The sequence below is a fragment of the Lynx canadensis genome, chromosome B4 (genome assembly GCF_007474595.2).
Source record: "Lynx canadensis isolate LIC74 chromosome B4, mLynCan4.pri.v2, whole genome shotgun sequence".
Classification (NCBI taxonomy): Eukaryota; Metazoa; Chordata; class Mammalia; order Carnivora; family Felidae; genus Lynx; species Lynx canadensis.
Genome location: NC_044309.1, coordinates 119907924 through 119927693, shown reverse-complemented (window position 1 = coordinate 119927693; position 19770 = coordinate 119907924). Strand labels below are relative to the sequence as shown.

General features: G+C 34.8%; 1 protein-coding gene across 1 annotated transcript in view; it reads left to right on the top strand.

Moving 5' to 3' along the window:
• Positions 1-19770, top strand: part of LOC116738210 (ankyrin repeat and sterile alpha motif domain-containing protein 1B-like) — a 210663-nt gene that overhangs the window by 173402 nt on the left and 17491 nt on the right. The window contains exons 3-4 of the mRNA XM_032594030.1: positions 6572-6728; positions 13420-13716. Of these exons, the coding sequence (XP_032449921.1) occupies positions 6572-6728; positions 13420-13716 (454 nt within the window). The remainder of the gene's footprint in view (positions 1-6571; positions 6729-13419; positions 13717-19770) is intronic.

The window sequence follows — 19770 nt, the reverse complement described above, 5'->3', positions numbered from 1 at the left end:
TGTTCATACAGAATGCTAATTTTAATATTGGTTTAAGAAAATATATTTGAAGGAGAAAAAATGTCATAGAATATATCTCAGAGCCAGAGAAGAATGTTTTCTCTTTGCTTTGCTTTTGCTATTCTCACTTAGCAAGGTAATGAGCAATTGATTATTTTGTATTCTTCCCAAGCATGCGTTAGCAGTCAGCACAGAAACACATCATTTCCATGTTTGTTGCTATTGTTGTTGTAGCCATCATCTGTAAATTGTGTCTGAAAACATTATGATTTCTAGGCTAAAGTTCATGGAATCATAGAGCTAGAAGTATTATTACAGGGTTCTGTAGTTTATTCTTTTCCTTTGAACACAGGCTTTTCCTTTACCCTCAACATATGGTCTAAGCCTTCGAACAGCAAATTATGCCCATATTATATCCTCTTATTTTGTATGTTTTACTGGAAGCTCTTGTTTATCAACTCTAGTTAATCCTCAAGCAGAATAGGACCTTATACCTGAAATACATTGTTTCATAATGAACAATTCATCTCACTTAGCCAAATCAAGACACAATAGAAAATGTACTTCTGTTAGTGATTTCCTGGGTCATTTGTAATTGCAGATTAGAAAATTATTACCTTCAAATGATAGAAAAAAAACCCCACCGTCAGTAGAACAAAATCCACTAGCAATGATTATAAATTATTTCAGTAGATAGGCAAGAGACCTATTTCTGTTTTTCTTTTTTAAAATATGGAGGATTCATTTTCTCTCTCATGTATGTATTTCTGCCACAAATTTGGTTCTCTTAATTCTCTTCCTAGTAGACATTAGCCAGCCAGCTGGCCTGATTTTCTGCCTTTCTTCTTGTCTCTCACCCTCCTTCCATCACTTCTTTCTTCCCTGCCTCCTTCCCTTTTTCCTTCCTTTCTTCCTTCTATCGCTTCTTCCCACCCTTCCTTTCTTCTTTCCTTTTCCTTCTTCTGTCCTTCCCTTTTCTCTTTTTCTCATCTTTTCTTTTTTTTAAATAATAATCATTGTTCACTATAAAATTTTAGTAAACATTTGTATTCATATTTCACTTCTCCTCTTCTTGGCAAATTATTCCTTTCCTTTTTTTCTTAAGTTTCATCTCATTAAACTATATTGGGCACGTTGTGATTCTTGGATGCTGTTTTGAAAACTGTCAGCACTAAATTGTTACGTTTATATCTTTGAAATATATGTGTCTTTGATATGTGTGGGGTTTAAGTATTTTCTGTTCTTGCCTCATTCTTTGAATATTTAATGCTTGGATTCTAGACTCCATTATCTGAAATCCAAATTGTATCTCAAATTGTATCTAGAATCCAGATGGTAAGCTATGTGTACTTTTGATTCACTCTTTCTTAGGTTTTCTAATGAAAGGAGAGAACTTCCTCTAAAAATTTATATAGTCTGGTCCATGAAATTTCTCTTTGGATAACCTAGAAATAACTTGGATATAATTGCTTCTTTCCTGGATAAGGGTATTAACTAGTTAAAATTTGCTCTTATTCACTTTCTCTGGAAATCTGAATTCAGTATAAAAAGAAGCTCCAGCTATAAAATGGAGTGTATGTCCTAGAGTCTTTTGACCATGTTGAATACATTTGCAACTCTGTTTCTGTTAAGGAGAAGTAAAATCTTCAAGAAAGTCTGAAATAAAAAAGGCCTTAATTAATTTGAGAATTTCATTAGTTTGTTCCTACTATATCCATATAAAAATGACTTGTGTTTACTTCAGAGTTATTTAGACTACTAACAAGTAAGGGAGGATGGAACAAAATAAATGTCTTCGGTTATGATTCAGTTATAGGGAAATTTGCTTTTGAGGTAAAGAAATTTGAATGTTGAACCTTCCCAATGAACTTAATTTTGCTCGGAACATATCCTGAAACTTCTTAAAAGACATTTCATATTAATTAGAAGTGTATTTATATCTATCAGAAAATGAAGCAAATTAAATACATTAGCAAAAATCAATACTTTTAGAATTCCTATTTTTACCTGAACTTCTATATTAGCTTCAGGCTGCAAAATGTTGCAGTGATTTAAATTATGTTGTTATTAAATTTAATTTACTCCTGGGAAATGGAGTTATTTTTTCTGTGATCTCATCAACCACATTAACTTTAGGATTTTAGAGCAATTCTTATTTATCAAATGCTGTATATAAGAAAGAATGGTACTTTATGGTTAAGATATAGAGGTTATTTCTCTGCTATTTTATAAACTTTATTCATCAATATTACTTAATATTTAATGTCTACTAACCTAGCACAGTCAACATGTTCATTTGTTGATACCACTGGAAGATATAAGGTACAACTTAAATAAAAATGAAAATTAATAATACTAATTTGGGGGGATCCTAATGTTAAATAAATCCTTTCAGCTTAGATACTATAGATAGTACCCCAAATGTAGTTTATTCTTAATGAGTCTGGATGAAAAGGGCCTGTTTAATACATATTATTTGTAATATACATGTACAAGTATACATCATTTCTTAATATACATCATAAGAAAGATTAATGGCAATTTGTTGATTAATATCTTATTTATGATTCAGTAAGACTGACAGACACAGTTTTGATCAGAAATATAACTTTAGGGATGCCTCGCTGGTTCAGTCAGTATAGCATGGGACTCTTGATCTTGGGGTTGTATGTTCGAGCCCCATGTTGGGTGTACAGATTATTTAAAAATAAAATCTTTTTAAAAAAAGAAATATAGCTTTATATTTCACAAATATGTTTTCACATTAGAAACCTGAGCCATGCCAGTTCATTAGCTGATATCTTTGAATAAGGTGAAAGGTACAACTTAAATAAAAATTTAAACACACATTTAAATTTACAAATAAATTTAATAAAATGAATAAGTTTTTTAAAAACTTAAATATAATAGTGTTTAGTTAGGATCTTAGTGTTCACCAAAGGCAATTTCATAGGCATACAAATTAGTTTTTTCAGATTTAGATATTAGGTACTGGTAATATCACATAATACAAATGTCAGTAAGTTAAAATTTTCCCTATCTCACCAATCTTCCTGATAAATAAAGAATAAATGTATATTACATACATTATTAGAAAATGTCAACAGGACTTGAGCCAAGGAACAAATGAAACTCTGAATGGATTTTGTGGAGTAAGAGAAAATAGGATTGATGAACCCCTTAAACTATCTTCTTTACCCTTTGAAAGGAAATGCTTTTAGAAGTTTCAGAATATTTTTTTTTTTATTTGGTTAGGCATTGAGGAATAAGGTTAAAATTCTTCACATAAGTATCTTTCTCTGATAAATGAATTTGGAGAAGGCTATTTTGTGGTAGTGTAAATTCCACTTTTTAGATCCATATATTTAACTGTATCTTCTTTTGGTATCATTTTACCTTTTATTTAAATACTGAAATCTTTCATTAAAAAAATTGCTGGGATTGGTAAACATTGCTGTAGCTTGCCTTGAGAATATGTGTGATTGCATACAAATTTACAGTCATACCTGTTTTTCATTTGATTCACACCACAACGCATTCAGATTGTCAGGAAGACGTAGTCTTTAAATTCTATTTTAATAATACCTGAAAGACTGACAGAGGTTATTTGATTTGCTCAAGATAACCAAATTAGTAAATAGTAGACTTGGTACCTTAAACCAGATATTCTGATTTTTAGCTGCTTTTGTTATTCATAGGTCTTGAATCCTTTTTACCCCATTGTAGCTATTTATCTCAGAATGGAAGACCCTATATAGTAACTCTTGCATGGCAGAGAGGTGAGGAGAAATATATGAACTGGACAAGCTTCAAGTGTCATTTGGATTTTCAGATTTCATTTTTACAAAGGTGATTTGCTGGAAGCATTTCTATTTTGAAAGGATTTTATTTTTACTTGGGGCAAGAACTAATATTTTCGTATAGTGCTTTACTGTTTATTGAGTGGCTTCTTTTCTGTGATCTCAATTAAAGCTCCTACCAATATTGACCAGTAGGCATTATTATTATTATTATATCCCCTACAGAAAAGAAAAAGAAAACTGAGCCTAAATAATTTCTCTAGGGTCACATCATTAGGCAGTTTGTGTAGCTGGGACTCAAATCCAAATTTTCTAAATTCAGATTTTATAATACTGGTTCTTAAAAAGAATATTAAAATGAGATTTATTCTTATTTTCACTGAAATCTTATCATTAGAAAATCTAGGACTCCTTGGAACTTTAATATTTGTACAACATTTTTTTGGTTCTTTTTCATCATGATTTCATGCATTTATCTGTTAAATCTAGTGTTTCATGTGTGGGGAATGAAGAATAGTTTTCCCTTTACCATTCAAGATTCTTGGTTGAGGAACTCTTCCCTCTCCCCATAATAAAAAGATAGATTAGCAGGAGAAAAACAAGAAGTTTAGTTACATGTATACCTCTTGTATACATGGGAGATAACCCAGAAAAACGGAATTAAACTGAATTAGTCCCCTGAAATGGCCCTTGCCACCACCTTAAATATCATTGCCTGATAAAGATGAAAAGATGTTTGTCAAAGAGAACCAGTTATGGGAGGTTAGGAGGAAAAGCGCAGTAAACAAGGTATGGGGTTGTTGTACAGACAGAAGTTGCTACCTTCCTCCTTGATAATTCTAGAGATATAGAGTCCTTTTTCATTTTCTGGTACAAAAAAAAGGGAGAGAGACTTCCTTACAAATGGGGATTTCTGTTATAAATTTAAATGTCTATTACAAAAAGGTAACTTTTAGTCCATTTTCAGAGCTTTTCCAACATCTACTCTTTCTTGAAAGTAATCAGCCTAAAATCATCCTTATGCCAAAGAGACATATTTTGGGGTGGTATATTCTGCTCCCCTTCATAAGTTTAGATCACATTCTGGGCATTATATTTTACTTTTCACTGTAATGTTTGTGTTGTATCATGTCTATTTTGTATGTTTGTAGGGGGTAGCTATTATAGTTCTGAACTATTCAGACTTCCTCCAATTTTTCTCATTTGTTACTTACATTTAAAGTCTGGCTTCATGAAATACTTAAATTTAGCTCTTTGTGTTACATTTGTTCTTACTACCAGTGATTTGTTATATATGAGAAACAACTTTAGAATTTATTGTAATTGCATATGTATATATGCATGTGTTTGTATATCTGCCTAGGATTTCATTAAGTGAATTTAATAGATTTATTTGCTTCAATTTAATTGCTTCATAAATGCTTCCAGGTAAAAGTGCATTTTTTGTTTAGAGTTACTGTTTTTGATTGTTTGATACAAAATTCAATATAATGTGTACCAAAACTTGTTAATTGTTCCTGAAGTTGGATATTACAGTTCAGAATTTTTGCTTTGAAAATTTGTTGGGGATTGGGTACAAAATACTATAGGTAGGGTATGTTGAGTATGAATTGATATTGAATCAGTAGTGGAACTTGTCTCATGAACAAATTTCCTTCTTGAAACCATTTTTAAAGAAAAAAAATATTTATTGATTGATTTTGTGAGAGAATGCATGTATATACGTGTGTGGGAGGGGCAGAGAGAGGGAGAAAGAATACCAAGTAGGCTCTGTGCTGTCGGTACAAGTCCAGTGCAGGGCTCAATACCATGAACTGTGAGATCATGACCTGAGCCAAAATCAAGAGTTGGTTGTTTAACCAACTGAGCCCCCCCAGGCACCCCTTGAAATCATTTTTTTAAGCTTGGAAGGGAGAGATGAAGGAGTGCAGAAGTATGAATAACACATATTCATAATATGTTGTATGCCATGGCTGAAAAATTATTAAACTTTCCCCCCCTTTCCTGCTGTCTGCTTTGTCTTTTATATGCATTTTCAATTTATTATTTCCACTCTTTGCAGGAATGATGTATAAATTCTCTAAAAGTCTCTTGGTAGCATGATTTTTTTTTTTTTTTGTAAATAAGGAGTTTGCTTATCCTCAGCTTTTCCTTCACACTAACTCTCAGGTATGGGCTATTTGAGAAAAAACCCTTTTAAAAAAAATAGGAAGAGGTATTTTTATTTTTACTTTATTTTTTTATTATTATTTTTACTTTTTTTTATTTTTGAGAGAGAGAGAGAGAGATAGAGAGTGAGCAGGGGAGGGGCAGAGAGAGGGAGACACAGAATCGGAAGCTGGCTCCAGACTCTGAGTGCTCAGCACAGAGCCCGAGGCGGGGCCTGAACCCACGAACCATGAGATCATGACCTGAGCCGAAACCGAGAGTTGGATGCTTAACCAACTAAGCCACCCAGGTGCCCCGGAAGAGGTATTTTTAAAAAAGTGTTTTACTTGTTTCATTCAGTTATGAAATTAGATAAATGTTTCCCAAATGAATTCTATTAAGGACTTTCATTGGTTAGTTAGTGCTCTGTTTGTGTGTGTGGTGTTGGTGGTTTTCCAGGTAAGTAAAATAGCCAAATGTTGAATAGGCTAACACTTAAACCCAATTTTATGTCTCTTACTCTCAATTGCCAACCAGCAACTGGTATACTTTCATTGTTACCTGTTTAATGAAATCTGTGTGGTTAGCATATTTTCTTTTCTGTTTTTTTTTTTTTCTTCTAGGGACATAGTTCTCAAACTACTTCAGTATGAGGCATCAACAAATGTAGCAGACAACAAAGGCTATTTTCCCATTCACCTGGCTGCCTGGAAAGGAGATGTAGAAATTGTGAAGATTCTTATTCATCACGGACCATCACATTCTAGAGTCAATGAACAGGTGCACTTGTCAAATGTTTGTTCGTGCTATTGTGTTTTTAGTTTTGCAAAGTAAAGTAACAATGAAGAATTGATAATTTTTGTCTTTACTCTGCCAAAGCTCTTTTCACTGCTAAATTTCCTAAAGGAGAAATTGTAAAGTTCCTTTGCACTTGTATTAGTTACATTGGCACTAAGTTGGGCATTTATAAAGATATTTGTTAATAAGAGAATCCCACATAAAGGAAATAATTTTCATATTTTTGATTGCCTTATATAAGCATTCATTTTGTAGTTTTTGAATAAGATAGAACAGAATTCACATTTGTAATATGAATTAGAGCTTTTCTTTTTCTTTTCTTTTTTGAGAGAGAGAGAGAGAGTGTGTGTGCACCATCAGGGGGGTGGGCAGAGGGAGAGGGAGAGAGAGAATCTTAGGTAGGCTCCACACCCAGCATAGAGTCCAACAGGGGGCTCCATCTTGTGACAGTGAGATCATGACCAGAGCTGAAATCCAGAGTCAGTACTTAACCGGCTGAGCCACCTAGGCACTCCGAATTAGAGATTTTCTTAATAAAATTTTAAATGCTAAAACATTGATGATGGATTCATTGCAAAATGCTTCCCGTGTATGTAGCACTTTCACAGTAAATAGAATTTTGTGAATCAAAATGCAAAATAACAGTATATACAGTTGCTAGTCATAACCGTAAATATTTAAAAAAATTTTTTTAATGTTTTAATTTATTTTTGAGATAGAGACAGAGCATGAGCAGGGGAGGGGCAGAGAGAGGGGGAGACACAGAATCTGAAGCAGGCTCCAGGCTCTGAGCTGTCAGCACAGAGCCTGATGCGGGGCTCGAACTCACGGACTGTGTGAGATCATGACCTGAGCTGAAGTCGGACACTTAACCGACTGAGCCACCCAGGGGCCCCACAACTGTAAATATTTTTAAGTTAAAAATTTCCTTTGCGTATGCCCAGAGTGAGTTGAATAAAACCCAGCAGCAATATAATGACAGAGAAAGTAAAAATATTTGCAAGTGCATAATATCCATATTACACATAACTGACATATTAAGAAAGGAATGCCGGTCTCTCTATTCTAAATAAATAAGACCCACAGATTCCAGAAAGTAAAATATGGTCCCCTAATACAGTATGATAACAAACATCTTGAGCTCTGCATGCCCCCTACTGTTCCCATTTTGTAAAACTATATTTGAAAACCAGCATGCAGTCCAACAATTGAATTACAACCATGGCATTAAGCTGCAGGTTGGCAGTTGTCCAACATCAATGCAAGTAGGTTACTCTAGGGCAAGCACATCTAATAAAGTGCAATTAGCATACTGTTCAAATGCATACAGACTTTGCAAGCCTTTGACTGAAATTCAGACTAAAGAATGAAAAGTAGCCATAGCTCTAACTATAAACACCAAAGGGAAGAAAAATACATTTTTCCCCCAGAAAAATGCACTTGTAGAAAGTTCCTGTAGGTAGGGAAAATGTTTTATTAATTGGAAAAGTGTATTACTAATATTCATCACAAAATTTCTATGCTTATAGGTTATAGAATGCAGAATATTTTTTATGCAAATATACTCATAAATTCAATATTTAAAAAATGAGAGATATGTCTATCTTTATCAGCATATCATGCTGAAGGGAAATTTTTGGGAATGCTGTTATGTTTGTCAGAAAATCAAAAGTGAAAAGATCATTTGTGGGATGAGCCATCTGGTGGTTATTCTTAAACTGTCTGAATGCCCCAAAGTGAACCTGAAATAATAAGATGCAAAAACCATCCAAGGTTAAAAAAGAGGATGCTAGGTTTTACAAGCAAAATATTTCTTAAATGACATGAAAATAAAAAAAACACTTAGAATTAATTTATATTTGAAAGTTGTTTTGTCTTGTGGTTTCTACGGGAAACAAATTGAAAATTTCTTGTGATTTTTAATACCTTGTTTTAATATTTGTTTGTTTTTTATATGGTACTCCTTTAGCACTGGCCTATTTCTATCATTCAGTGTCATTTCTCCTAAAAGTTTCTGATGTGGGAATGTTATTTTCATAGCAACTTTTCATTTTAGGTTTATTTATTTCCCCCTCTGAATAGGACAGAAATATACTAGTTACTTATAAACCTTATGTATTTAAGCAATAGAGGGAAAGAATAAAAATGGTAATTAACATATACTGAGCCGTAAGAAATATACTAGTTACTTATAAACCTTTATGTATTTAAGCAATAGAGGGAAAGAATAAAAATGGTAATTAACATATACTGAGACGTAAGACGTAAGCTTAACAGGTTATGCTAAGCACTTTCACCTATAATATGTTATTTAGTTAATTCTCACAACCTCTGAAGTGATATTATTACTCCCATTTTATAGGTGAGAAATCAGGCTCAGTAAAGTTACATAACTCATCTAAGGGCACACATTACTGAATTACTAACAGTCAGACTTGGACTCTAATTCCAGAGCCATCCACAATAGCACATTGGTATTGTCATTGTAAATCCGTTGCTTATGGAGTATTTACTATATGCCAGGTGATGTGCAAGGTACTTCATCTATGTTATCTTACTAAGCTCTACTGTAGCCTGATGAAGTAGGGATTAAATATTGTTCTTATTTATATGTGGGAAGCTACCTTGGAGAGATTAAATAACTGCCCATGTATCACATCTACTAAGAAATGCAGTTGTCATTAGTTTTTTTTTTTTTTTTTTTGATAATTTTTAAAATGTTTATTTATTTTAGGAGAGAGAATGAGAGGGGGGTAAGAGGGGAGGGGAGAGAGAGAGAGCGAGCATGAGCAGGGGAGGGACAGAGAGAGATGGGGACACCAGAATCTGAAGAGGCTCTAGGCTCTGAGCTGTCAGCACAGAGCCCAATGCGGGCTCAAACTCAAGAGCTGTGAGATCATGACTTGAACTGAAGTCGGAGCTTGACTGACAGAGCACCCAAGCACCCCCAAGAAATGCAGTTAGTATTGGAAGGCAGGTTTTTCCGACGCAAAGCTCAAGCTCTTAGCCAATAATACTCCATATTATTATAGTAAATTATGTGTAATTGTCAGGGCTTCATTCTGATTTCTGAAAGTAGTCTTTGGTTTCTAATACACCTTTCTTTAAAAATAATTCTGTCTTATATATTGATATTTAAAGTTTACAAAGCATTTTCCCTATACCCTAAGGTTATAGAGAGGATAATATTCTAATTTTACCGATTAGATAGGTTCAGAGAGATTGAGTGGTTTACTATTGCTTGTAAGTGTGGGGGTTATTAGCACTTCAACCTAGGTCACCATTTTATACTGCTCTAAAATTAGTGGTCAGTTTAGGGCAACATAATTTGAAAACAAAGTAGACCTTGCCCCAATTATCATTTTTATAATTGATACATCCTTCCCATCTTTTGTCAGCTGAGTTATTATTTCCTTTTTTCTGATGTCATGCATGTTTACAATTTATATTTCTCTGTATATTCATCTCTTCCCCCCCTTTTACCTCTTTCCTCCAACATTAGGCAAAAACACGAAGAGGCCTAGCTCATAAGTATATTCTCTTGCCATTTACCAAAATTCAACCTAACTAGTGTTAATTTCCATTGGTTTTACTTTCCAAAGCAAGATGTTTTGGAAAATAGCTTTGTTAGCTGTTTTTTTCCTACCACCCATTGTCTAGAAGTGTCCTATAGTGTTGGAGGACACCCATTGGTTAAAAAAAAAAAAGAGGAGGAGGAGGAGGAGGGGAGGAGGAGGAGGAGGAAGAAGAAGAAGAAGAGAAGAGAAGGAAGAAAGAAGAAAGAAGAAGAAGAAGAAGAATGTAGTAGAGTAGTAGTAGTAGTAGTAGTAGTAGGGATTAACTGTTCAAGAATGTTCATTGTAGATCTACTAGCAGTTATCAATCAGTTCTTCTTCATAGTCTGTTTATTTGAAATTAGATTCTTTTAGATCACTGTTAGTATGGATACAAGTATACAATCATGCCTCTTATAAAGATAACACAGTTGTGGTCTTTCTCATGTGACAATACAAGTATGTATTGATCATGGATAAATTCTATGAGTATTTTCTTCTGAGTAAGTCTGGCATGGTTGAAATATTTTTTTTGACTTCTGAACAATGATAATTGGTGTTAATAGACACAATTTCAATTTTGCACTTATAATATCCTATGCTAAGGCCTCTGCAAAAGTAGAGAGGTCTTTGAGGAATTGATTATTTCATAATTGCCATTTCTTTTCTCAAAGAGGTGCTGTTTTGAAAATTGAATTTCTTTCCAACCAAGGGCAAATTTTATTTAGTCAGAAGGCATATATCTAGATCATATTTTTATGGTGTAGAGTAATAAATTGATTTTCTTATCAGGCTTCTACAACTTAGCCAGATAAACAGGGAGTGTAGACCTGTATCTGGTCAGTCTCTATGAGGAAGTAGACTGTAGCAATACATTCAAACTAGAACGGGACTGACTGCCTCCAAAATGATGGAAGAAATAATGCCTCCAGCTGGATTCCCATCCATCAGATCTAACTTTTTGGCGACTGCCTCCAGGGAGTAGGTTTTTTTCTGGGCCTTATTCTTTGGTCTTCAAATGCCCTCTTCTGCTACTTTTATTTGGAAGGTAAGTAGTAAGAAGCCTTTCGTAGTGCTCATTTAAAAATTTTTTTGTGCTACTCTGTCTTTAAGTTTTCAAATCCTTCCTCTGCTTTCAACTCTTTATTCTCAGCTTATCTGCATTCATCAGCCAGAGCAAGTCTGAGTTACTTTTAGGGACATTAAGATTTGTTCCGGTTGAACCCTACTTACTCTTTAATCATATGGTCAGAGCATATATCTAAGTATTTATTTCCTATTACAACTCAGGGTTCTTTTCAGCAAATCTGTAGAAATTCTGCTTTCAGATCACTAATTTCCTTTCTTCTTTGGCAATAACATACTTGGCAGGCAGTGTGGTGTAGGAGAAATGAACCAATGTATATACACTTCAGCAATGACAGTAGTACTGTTTTTATGTGGAGATGGTTTTAAGAGCACTGACTTTGGGTCTAGGCTACCTATGTTCAGATCCTGGCCCCAACACTAAAAGGCTGTATATTTGAGGGCAAGTTATTTAACTACTCAGTGCCTCAGTTCCTCATATATAAAATGGCAATAATGATAATATTCGTATCTATCTCACAGTGAGGTAAACGTAAATGTAACTTGTAAATGAGTAAACATCTATGAATGCAACTGTGCCTGTACATAGTGTTAGTTATGATGATGACTCTGATGATGGCAGCCCCTTTCTCAAACCCTCATTCAGGATCATTGCATTTTTGCTATTAAAATTCTTGTTTACATTTTTCCTAACGCTTCTACCTCCTGACATAGTCATATACCATCTATCTACACCATTTGCCTAAATGTACTGAAACATCCATCTACCTTATGAGTGGTTTAGTAAATTTTAATTCCAGCATAGTTAATATACTGTGTTATATTTGTTTCAGGTGTACATTATAGTGATTCAGTAACTCAATTTATAACTCAGTGCTCATCTAGATAAGTGTACTCTTTTTTTTAATAGTTTTTTCAAGTTTATTTTGAGAGAGGCAGAGACAGCATGAATGGGGGAGGGACAGAGAGAGAGGGAGAGAGAGAATCCTAAGCAGGCTCCGCACTGCCAGCACAGAACCCAGTGCTGGGCTTGAACCCACGAAGCCTTGAAATCATGACCTGAGCCAAAACCAAGAGTTGGACACTTAACCCGCTGAGCCACCCAGGCACCCCAAGATAAGTGTACTCTTAATCCCCTCCACCTATTTCACCCATCCTTCTACCACGCTCCCCTCTCGTAACCATCTGTTTGTTCTCTATAGTTAAGAGTCTGTTTTTTGGTTTGCTTCTTTTTTTTCTCCTTGTTCATTTCTTTCTTAAATTCCACATATGAGTAAAATCACATGGTGTTTGTCTTTCTTGTCTTATTTCGCTTAGCATCATAACGCTCTAGATCTATCCAGGTACACTTTTATCTTGCTAAACTTCTAGGAAATCTTCTTGATTTTCCATGGAACCCTTATTAGGTGTATATGTAATACTATGATACTTCTTGTAGATTGTCTGGCAATGGGTCTCAGTCTGTCTCTCAATCCATAATTACATTTCAGAATGATGCTGTTTAATCTGAGGGCCAGTATGTCTTCATTCTTTTTGCTAAAGGAGCAATAATTTGTACTTACATGGAAAATAAAATGAAACTTAATTTGGGAAATCATTCCGTCACTCTTTCATTATCAAGAATTTACCATTTCAAGTGCCTTTTGGAAAGCTAGTCTGTTAAAAGTATGTTATAATTCTTATTACTCTCTCTCATTAACAAATGTCATGGAGGTATGATGCATAGTACAGATAACACTGACCATCTGGGCCCAGCAGGGCCACTGACTACATGGCTAAATCATTTATCGCTCTTGAAATTGAAATATATATATAGGGAAAAATTTGACTTTTCCTCTTAAAATGATTAAAATTGTGATTTTTTTAATGCAATAAATGATAGATCCTTTTTATCAGATATTCTATTAGGCATACTTATTAAAATAGATAAGTCATAAACTTACATTTTCAAAGTATCTTTGGTTTTAAATTACTGTTTAGATTTTGCTAACTGAATTTCTGAAAATCCTAATCTTACATCTTTGTCTTAACAGAACAATGAAAATGAAACTGCGCTACACTGTGCAGCTCAATATGGACACTCAGAAGTAGTTGCTGTTCTCCTAGAAGAGCTCACCGATCCTACCATCAGGAACAGTAAGCTAGAAACACCTTTGGACCTGGCAGCACTCTATGGACGACTTAGGGTGGTCAAAATGATCATCAGTGCACACCCTAACTTAATGAGCTGCAACACTAGAAAGCACACGCCACTACACCTTGCTGCTCGGAATGGCCACAAAGCAGTTGTTCAGGTGCTATTGGAAGCAGGGATGGATGTGAGCTGTCAAGTGAGTCTCCTTTTAGCTTTGCATTGAAAGTGATGATGCTCTTGCTTTGCTTTGAGATGCAGATGTTAAAAGTTGTATGTAGAAATCTTATCATTTTTAAAAATTAAATTGTCCAGAAATATTTTTGTAACTACTACATTCAGTACACTGTGCCACATACTGTTTGGAAATATGAAGAGATATAAGGACTAATTTCTAACCTCATTCTAATTTTAGGGCAATAGGTGAAAAATTATTACTAGAAGGCAGTTGTGTGTGGTATCATTAGTAATTGTTTCCTTTTTTTCCCAGTGTCTAGCACATAGCCCACACACACTAGGAATACAATCAAAGTTGAGTGAATGAATGAATCACTCAAAATTCAATTTAACATTTTGAGTATGTATGTTGTGTTTAATATGTTGACACATTTAGCATCCCTTTTTCACAGCCCCCCTGTGGGATTGAGAACTATTAAGTAACAGTAAAGAGATGAGGAATCAGATTCAAAGACTTAAGAAGCTTGCCTAAGGATGCATAGCTAATAAACCTAGAATATGAATTTATATTTACTGATTAAAGTCCAGGCCTTAGTAGTGTGCTGTCTATACATGATTAATGAAGGAATGATCACTCTGCCTAGGGCAATCAGAAAGAATTTTATTGGAGAGTTGTGATTTGAGCTTTGAAGCGTGGGTAACATTTGGATAGGTTTTAATTTCTCTGCAAGGAAAGAGCAACCTACTTTTTTTTTAAGGGCAACCTACTTTTATTATCTGTTTCAAGTTAACTCCAATTCCAAGGTTAGCTTCTTTTTCTTTAGCCATTTTTTCATTTTACTACTTTTTTTTTTTTTTGTCTCCCAAGTCAGTGGCAGCATTTTTATCTTCCAGAGACCCTTTTGGTTCCTGTCAGATTGTGTCTTCTTCCCCTGTGTATTAGTATGCTATTGCTGTATAACAAAGTCTCTTGAAACTTATGGCTTAACATAATGACTACTCATTTAGCTCGTAATTCTGTGGTTGGTGATTTAGTCTGAGCCTTGGTAGGTAGCTCTGTTTGGCTGGGTTCTCTCATGTGTCTGGGGTCAATTATAGGTCATTTGAGTAGCTCTGTTATAGGATGTTGCCTGGGGTAATAGTGAGGCTGCCTTGTGTCTTTCATGATCCAGCAGGCTGCCTTGGGCTTGTTCATGACAGGGAACATAACAGTAATATGGTTCTATGTGCATGCATGTGTACACATGAGAGAAGGAAGGAGGGAGGGAACAGGAGTATACAAGGTCTCTTGAGGTCTAGACTGGGAGCAAGCATACTTACTGTCTTTTCTGCAGTGTTTGATTGGCCAACAGTTCACAAAGGCAGCTGAGATTCAAGGGTTGGGAAAAGAGATTCTACCTCTCAATTACAAGGGGGTGTGAATTGTAAAAGGGGTGTGAATACCCAGAGGGAACAAATGCAGCCAGGTTTGTAACATTCCAAGTGGAATTAGTGTTCACAACTGTGGGGTTACTTTTCCTAGGAATTGTTTAGAGGTTGAATCTTGTGTCTCTGGGGGATTTTTCATTGAAGTTTTAAAAATCATAGGCCTTCCAATCCTACATTTAAGACTGGCACCCTAAAACAGACTTTTAATTAGAGCTTTGCCTGTATTATTTAGTTATTTAGATATTTATAAAACCTTTTTTAAAAGATGTTTGTTTATTTTGAGAATGGGGGTAGGGGCAGAGAGAGAGGGGGCCAGGGGATCTGAAGCAGCCTCCCTGCTGACATTAGAGAGCCCAATGCAGGACTCGATCTCACGAACTGTGAGATCATGACCTGAGCCAAAGTCGGATACTTAACTGAGCCACTCAGGTGCCCTTATAAAATGTTTTCTTAATTTTTAAATTTATTCTACTTTAGCAGTCTTGAAAATCAGCACAAGAATTTTTGTAGCCTTCATATTAAAAAAAGCAACAACTTCCCCTCAAAGGGGTATTGAAATGAGATACATATTTACTATTGTAAACATACTTTCTCTAGAAGTATGTAAACATACTTTCTCTAGAAGTATGTAAACATACTTTCTCTAGAAGTATGTAAACATACTTTCTCTAGAAGTATGTAAACATACTTTCTCTAGAAGTATGTAAACATACTTTCTCTAGAAGTATGTAAACATACTTCTCTAGAAGTATGTAAACATACTTCTCTAGAAGTATGTTTAATGATAATCTAGATATTTATTTTCTTTATGTTGAATTTCTTTAATCTAGAATTACTGCTTTGATAACACTTCTGGAATACTTTTAAATTTGGTGGCTCAGAGTACTTTATAACCAAGGACTTTACGATGACTGAGATCAGTAACACACTTCATGTCCATGGCCAAAATGTTTTCATATTTTGTACTAGATGACATGGCCAGAAGAGAAAGAGTCTGGATTCAATTTTATATGTATATGGTACATCTTTTCTATGCAAAATACTACTGTACTGTATTTTGTGCTTTTGGAGAATTGAAGATAAGTAAGATCTCTGCCCAGAACTTAGTGGAGGACACAAAAACTTGCAAGAATAACTCCTATACGTGACATATTAAAATAAATAGTAGGGCAAAGTGCTAAGGACATAGCAGTGAAGAAAATATGGATTGTAATATGGAGGACTTGAAGAGACATTGATAGAGTGATATTTGAAGAGGGCCTTGAAGGTCTTTAGGATTTTGAATTTAGATATAACTTAGCTTGCAGATGTGCATTTTATGTGGTCAAAAAGAGTGTTTTAAGATATTGAATTTGACTGCTTTTAGATGGGCTGTATACCTTCTAAGGTCCCAACCTTTCTCTACCATCATTGCCAGATTCATTCCTTTAGATTTTCTACTTTGCTCATATAGCATTTTGGGTTTGTTACTACACATATCAGGTGAAAGGGGCACAGTATGTTTAGACCACTATGAACTTAATCAGAAGCATCAAGGCTGGTACCTGATGCTCACTCTATGATTCATCTTGAAGGTTTTCTAGAAGTAGAGCTTAACAGCATATCTAAAATATATTTCGATGAGTTGAATCTTTCAGCATTTAGTTAGCCTTAGTTGATGTTTTTTTGTTATTCTTGCTTGTGTTCATAGAAAACATGTTTTCTGTTTGTTTTATTGCCCTTTTTTTTTGGGTCAGTGTTTAATTTTATTATGTGATTCAAATGAATTATCACCAGTTTGCCCATCAGATTCACTGCAAAATGTTTTAATATCAAGTTTGAAGTTGGTATTTTTGATATCTCACTGTCTGAGAGTGAAGAATACCAGACAGTAACCTGAACTGTTTGAATGACTTTAATATTCATTAAATTGCTCTAGCTAACAAGTTGGAAGTTACCAGTATTAAAAATAATCCCATTTGGTAAATTACAGCAATACACTATTAGACTTAATTACATTCAAGTCATTATGAATAATTCTTTAAATTTAGAGATGGCTCTGGAAGATCTTGTCTTTTCCTTGTAATTACAAATGTTTTAAGATGCATAATTTGTGTTAGTATTTTCTGTAGAAGTTTTGGTTTCTGCTTCATTTATCTCTGAGCAGTTTTTGAATTATAACACATATTTGAACTAGTGAGAAAAACATTTAATTCCAGCTTAGGTGAATTTCAAATTATGTATAAACCCTTTAATCCTAAAGGATTTCTTAATAAGGAGAATCTGTCATATTAAGATATTAAGAAAATGAGTTTTAACTGGCAAGAGTCTCTTGAAATTAGTAATCATTTTATGATTTCAAACCTGATTTGAGTAAGTGGGTAGTAACTCCAAGACTATGGACCTCTTTTTATGCTAGTTCTTAACTGTATTTCTTGTAAGCTTCTCTTATTAAAATTTAAAAGTTAAGGACTAGCAAAATCTAAGTCAACTGGATTTTATTTTAATATTAAGGAATGAAAGTAAAATTATAGAAAATTAATAACAAAGAGTAAAAGTTCCCATACTAGGAGCTGTTAAGATATAAGCTGAGTAAGGTACCATTTTTGTTCTCTAAGTGCTTATAGTGGCAGGAGAAATGTGTACCTAAATGGATAGATTACATTTTATAATCCATTCACTCTCCTTCTTCCTAGATAATTATTTAAAATTTTTCCTTTCTTCCCAAACTTTTAACTCTTTCCTCCCTGTTATTTCTCTGTGATCTTGACTTTGCTTTTACTTAACTGAGAAAATAGAAGCTATTACATATTTGAACCACCACATTTGCCAGTGGATGTGTATCTTCCTTCCTTCCTGGTGCTATTAAAATGAACTTTTTAGGTTATTCCCTAAGGCTGAGTCCTCTACTTGTGCACTGGATCCGCCCCTTAAAATACTATGCATTTCCCCCCCTCTCAATTGCATCATCTTTATAGGGACACAAGATGTTACATTTCCCATCTTAAAAAAAAAAACAACAACTCTTTCTTGAACCCACATTTCCCTCTAGTTCTTGTTCCCTTTTTCTGATCCCCTTCATAACAACATATTTAGAAAGAGTTGATTTTACTCATTATATCAAATTTCTTTCCCCCATTCTCTCTTGAAGCTACTACTCCATCTCTCTCACTCTTAAGTGTTTTCCCTTTGGTGAAGGTGACTAATGACTGCCATATTGTTAGATCCAACAGCCAATTCTTTGTCATCATTTTACTTGATTTATCATTGGCATTGACAAATCTCCCTCCTCTTTGAAAGGCTTTTTTCTTTTGACATCTGAGTCACCATTCTCTCTTGCTTCTCTGCTCCTTCTTGGTCTTACTTTAGGTAGAGTCTAAGACCTTGAATGCCTTTCATTTAGCCTTGCAGCTAGATAAATCTGTCAGGCCTCACAAACCTGTTATTCATAGGAGTGGTAAAGGATTAAACCTTTCTGTTTTTCTGTCCTCTTTTGTTAAAGTCACACCTCTCTGTCCTCAGCCAGGCTTTGTTTTAATTTCTTCCCAGTAGATCTTTACACTGTAGCTCTGTAACCCCTGTAATAGTTAGCTATTGACATTGCCACAATATCTGTACAATAAACACAGAAATCTCAGTAGTATATAATAGTAAGCAATGGCCTTTTTTTCTCATTCACAGGTTTGCAGGTAATCTGGGGAAACTCTGCTTCAGGCTGTAAGTTAGCTTGCTCTGCTCTATGTATATATTCCCTTTTTCCTGGGACTAGCCAGGACATGGCCTAAGTAAGCTCAACCAACAAGGCACATTTTAGTCTCTACTTGTATCATGTAGATGCCATACATTGGCTAAAGCAAGTCACAAAGCTAAGTCCCAGATCAAGGGGTGGGGAATATACTTCAGCCATGTAAGTGGATGGCGCTTCAGTTATATGACAAAGGGACATATGAAACAAGGAGCGAATAGTGTAATCTACTCCATCCCTATTCCATGGTTAACTGCTCTCATCTTCCTGATCTCTAAGTATCAGAGTGTCCCAGGGCTTAGTACTTAGACCTCTTTTCTTCTACCTCATCCAATCCCTTGACTTCGACTGACATCTTTGTCTGACAGTAACCAAATTTATTCATCTTGGACCTTACCCTGAGTTCTAAATTAGGTACATAATTGCCTGCTAAACATATCTATTGGTTGACTAGTGGGCATCCAAGCAACATTTCCAAAACTGAGCATCTAGCTTCCATAATTCCTTTTCCCCAGATTTGCCCATCTTCCAGTCTTTCCCATTTCAGCAAATGGCATTACCATCCTGCTAGTTGTTTGGCCCCCAGACAGAATTTCTTTCATATTTTACATGCAGTTCCTCAAAAAATCCTATTGGCTTTGTGCTCAAAATATATCTAGAATTTCACTACTTTTCATGCCCTCTACTATCACCACTATAGCTTAAGTCTTGTACATCTCCTGCCTCCTGCCTGGTTTCCCTGCTTTTTTTCTTTGCCTCCATATTAGTCTGCTCAGGCAACATAACAAAATCCCAAAACTGGGCAACTTAAACAAACACATATTTATTTTCTCAGTTCTAGAGGCTGGAAGTCTAAAATTCTGGCGGATTCTGTTTCTGGTGAGAGCTCTCTTTCTGGCTTGTAGATGACTGCCTCTTGTTGTG